The sequence below is a fragment of the Mustelus asterias genome, unplaced genomic scaffold, assembly GCF_964213995.1.
Source record: "Mustelus asterias unplaced genomic scaffold, sMusAst1.hap1.1 HAP1_SCAFFOLD_1969, whole genome shotgun sequence".
Lineage (NCBI taxonomy): Eukaryota > Metazoa > Chordata > Chondrichthyes > Carcharhiniformes > Triakidae > Mustelus > Mustelus asterias.
The window spans coordinates 64,459-69,210 of NW_027591914.1; the positions used below are offsets into that span (position 1 = coordinate 64,459).

The 4,752-nt window shown below is 45.9% G+C and overlaps 1 protein-coding gene across 1 annotated transcript; it reads left to right on the forward strand.

Moving 5' to 3' along the window:
- The first annotated feature begins 978 nt into the window (after positions 1–978).
- Positions 979–2,145, forward strand: LOC144489054 (interferon-inducible GTPase 5-like). Its single transcript, XM_078207004.1, has one exon. The coding sequence runs from the start codon at positions 979–981 to the stop codon at positions 2,143–2,145; it is 1,167 nt and encodes a 388-aa protein (XP_078063130.1).
- The last annotated feature ends 2,607 nt before the right edge of the window (positions 2,146–4,752 follow it).

Below are 4,752 nucleotides of genomic sequence, written 5' to 3' on the forward strand. Positions count from 1 at the left end.
GTCATGCTAAATTGCCCCTTCGTGTCCAAAGATGTGTAGGTTAGAAGGACTAGCCATGCTAGATGTGCAGGATTACAGGTATAGGAAAGGGCCTAGGTAAGATGCTCTGTCTGAGTCAGTGTAGACTTGATGGGCCGAATGGCCTCTTCTATACTTGGGGATTCTATACTGGGGGAGGGTGTGCTTCTGAAGGAGCACAAGTACTGTTGGTCAGTACTAAGTTGCACTGAGCACCATTTGGTGCTCTGCTACATGTCTAGTTGACTCTGCGACTGGCAGAAACGTTTCCTTGTAAGATGTTCCCAGTGACTATTCTGCAGATGGAATTTTGTGATAGAAGTTGGGTGCAGCCAAAAATGTCAGCAAATGAAAGACTTTTGTTTGTAGCTTGAGTAGCAATCCAGTGGATTAGAGTGTGGTTGTCCACTTTGGACCTCACGGGTAGAACCAGGCTTCATTTCCAAATGGTGAACAGCCAGAGACATCACAGGATCAATATTTTAATAAAGAAAAACATGAGCGTGAGCAGAAATTGGAAGGTTAATTGCATCCTGAGGCATTCGAGAGGGAAAAGGGAGGAATGTGATGGGAGAAGGCCAGGGGGATGACACAAGGTGAGTTGACCAGAGCGATGGGTTGAATGGTGTCTTGTCCTAATTTTGAGACTCTGGTCTTCTATCTGCATACAAAGGAGAAGATCATGCTTTGTCTGTACAAAGGGGACTTCTAACTTGACCCAATGAGTGTCCTTGTCTGTTGGACAAAGGCCTTGGAAGGTGAGTGCTGTCACTTGGTGAGGGAACAAGTTGGCTATTTGGACTTGTCCCTTTTCCCAGTGTTTTTCTCATGTGCTTTGTTGGTGGGTTTTGGGACAGGAATGAGGACACTGGGCGCTCAGCAATGCTAACATTCTTTGTTCTACATTCTAGATTAGCTTTTGATTATCCTGTGGTTTTTTTTTTCCCCCTCAGTTTGAGTATGGATTTGGAAGTTGAAAGGATTCTCAAGAGATTTTCAGAAGCCATGAAGGATGGTGGGATATCCAAAATGGCACCTCTGGTGAAAGCTGAGAGGAGACGAGTTGAATGCGTAACAGTTCATGTGGCAGTCACTGGCACCCCAAGGGTGGGGAAGTCTGTCTTCATTAATTCAGTGATGGATTTCAAAGATGGCACAGCTGACGCTGCCCCGACTGACCCCACCCAGCAGGTGGCAAAGCCAGCATCCTACAGGCGGCCAGGAGACCCTTGCTGCATGTTCTGGGAGCTGCCCAACATCGAGGGGGTCAGCTTCTCACCAGATGGCTACCTGAAAGCACTGGAGGTCGACAGATATGTTGGCTTCTTTATCCTGTCATCAAGCCGATTCACGTGGGAGGCTGTAGCCCTTGCCAATGAGCTCCGGCGGATTGGCAAGCAGGTTTACTTTGTCCGCACCAACATTGACTTGGACACCCACGGTTACAAGAACAAGGAGTTTGCTGAAGATGCCCTGCGTGCAGTCACTGCTGACTGCTTTGACCACTTGGACATTGAATATGCAATCACTCACTACTTCTGTGTTTCCTGCCATGACACTGAGAGGTTTGACTTCATGGCATGTATTCAAGCCCTGCAGAACTCCTCTCCCCCACTCCAGAAACATGCCCTGTTACTATCCCTGTACTACCTGGCCAATAAGATTGAGTTGAAGAACTCGCTGAAGGAGTTGATTCCAGTATCAGCAATTTACAGTTGCATCATCGATCCTGTCCCAGTCGAGCGGTTACCCTACCAGGCGAACATCTCCTTTCTGCACAAGGAGATCTGCTTCTACCGCACCGTGCTCGGGCTGGACTACCAAGCCTTGAACAAGAGTGCCAGGTTGATTGGCCAGCCTACTTTTGTCCTCTCGGATGAGATCCAGACCAGGCTGGCAAGGGAGCTCACTGAGAAGGCTGTCTCAGAGGAGCTGCTAAGGTGGACGGAGAAGAATGTGCTGGTTTCCCCTAGAAACACCAAGTGGCTGCCCCTTCTTGAGACCCTGCCTGGCAGGCAGATTTCTGGAGCCTCCACCATCCGCTTGTTGGATGCCATGCTGGAGCAGTTTATGGATGATGCCTATCGGATTCAGAGGAAGATAGCAGAAATACTGAGGGGTGACTAACATAGCTAGAGGTCCCAACAGTCTAAAATAGTACAAATGGAGAAACCTCCCTCCATATCAAAGACCAATTTAGTGTCCTTCCTAGTGGGTGACATGGTTTAATTCCATAGTCTACAATGTAACCTCGGGGCATGCTCCCAATCCAGGTTGTTCTTGTGCAATGCTTTATATTAAGTCTAAAGTGTATCTGTTTGATCCCAAGAGCCTTGACTACCAAACTAGATTGGTCTGGAGATTAAATGGGCATGGAACCAAAAGTGAATCCTTGGCAATTCTATACCATTCTTAATTCACTGCAGCTGCATTAAATGGGCAGTGACAGTGCTGGATGCAAAGTTTTGTCTAAGCATACCACTAACATTTAATGCAACTGAATGAGTATGATTTAGATATGGGTTTTTGTGTATGTGGTTATGCTATGTTATACTTCAAACATTACAACATCCTTCCCTGATTTATTAAAAGTAGTAATAGCTCCCTCCTGTAGATAATGTGGCAGTAAAGATCATCCTTCAAGACAATCAATGGCTATTTTTGGAAACCCAAGTATGAACTGATTTTGAGAACTACTGACACTCCTCTGAAATGAAGGTGGGTGAGCCTGACTCGGTCTCCTGTCTGCAGTTGGGGATGTGACACAACACTTCAATTTGTCTTTACTGTTGAACTTGAGCCCTTTTATTGAAAACATGTTGAGACAGTCCTTGAGCCCAGTATTTGGGAAGATGGGCTGACTGTACTGATGGCATTGCTTTGGATTTGCCTTGGTATTCCTCCCAAAGAACAAGGGAGGGTGGCTCTTGGGGAAAATTGTCACTTTTGTGTGTGGGAGTTGGAGGGTGAAGACCAGCAAAATTGGATTTGAAAAGGCAATGCCTGGTGTAGATGAAAATACATGATGTCTGACCGATTACAGGGATGTTTTATTGTCCAGGGTTTACAACCGAGTCCCCATTCCATGTGTTTTCACCAAAGGAATACCACTAAGACACAGTCCACACCATGTAGACTGGCCATGACCCATTGCTAACTGAATTCTCCATGGTTGTTTATTGTATAATCTTGGGATTTAAATTATTGTGCATGGGAACCCTAGTCAGATGTTCCTTGGTGGCTTTAGTCCCAAGGATTTAAACTGCCATTGACAACCTGTTTCAAAAATATTTTAAGATTTTTGACAGATACAAGTTTTTTTACATCCAGCAGTTTTTCACTGTCCTGTTTAAGTTTCTTGTAATTGTTTCCATAAATGTCTTGTGTGCAGATCACAGACTTTTGTACTGGAGCTTGCCTTGCACCTGTGATTATTAAAATGGAGCAGTTTGTGCATTATCTTCTGGTGTTGACTGTCTTTGACTTTTTGATATTCTGACCTGTGGTTCTGTTTTCTCCTCTGCAGTAAAAGCAAATTGAGTATACACATTCCCTAACCCTGAGTAACTTTAAAAACCGCAATGTTTAAAAAAGAAATACAGCTTTGCAATGCAGAAGGAAGCCATTTGGCCCATGTCTGCACTAGTTGAGATTGTGATCTCGGTCTATAGTGTTACGTAGAAACGAGAAGCAGGAGTAGGCCATTCAAGCCTGCTCCACTATTCATTTTGATCATGGCCAATCAAATTCAATAATCCTGATCCTGCCTTCCTCCCCCCCCCCCCCCCCCCCCCCCAAAAACCCCAAACCCCCCACACCACCCCTCCCCATATCCATTGATTCCTTTAGCCCCAAGAACTATATCTAATTTCTTCTTTAAGTCAGAGGTTTACAGCATGGAAACGGGCCCTTTGGCCCAACTTGTCCATGCTGCCTTTTTTAAAACCCCTAAGCTAGTCCCATTTGGTCTATATCCATGTAACTGTCTAAATGCTTTTTAAAAGACAAAACTGTACCTGCCTCTACTACTACCTCTGGCAGCTTGTTCCAGATACTCAGCATCCTCTGGGTGAAAAAATCTCCTCGCCTCAGTCCTAAAAGGGTTACCACTTACCCTCAAACCATGACCCCTAATTCTGGATTCCTCCACCATTGGGAACATTCTTTTTGAATCCACCCTGTCTAATCCTGTTACAACTTCCCTCTCACTCTCAAACTCCAATGAATACAATTCTAGCCAACTTGGGTCTGTCATGTGAGGAGAGACTGCCATCCCAAGAATCAGCCTGGTAAACCCTTGCTGTACCCTCTGTCCAGTATGGCAAGTGCATATGTATCTGGCCATTTCTGCCTCTACCCCTGCAGGCAGCAAATCATCCATTCGCAAGAGGGTGTCTTCACTGAGTGCACCTTCACTTGTAGCCTCAAGAGGCCCTGCCATGTGCCCCAGCCCCATGAAGCTGACAACTGACATTGGAGATGGGTTGGGTTTTTGTGTTTGGCATTTGTCAAACTTCTAGTAGCCACTGGTCATTGTGGTAGTGCACACCAGCCCAGCAGGTGTTGCTATTTCTCTCCTGCACTAGCTAGTGCTTTCCAGGTGTAGCAGTTGATGGTTATTAACAGGGCAATGTGGTGGCTGGCATGACTGCCTCACCACACCAAGTCTGTGTGGATGTTTACCCTGTCTGTGTGGGTTTCTTCCCGCCATCCAAAGATGTGCAGGTTAGGTGG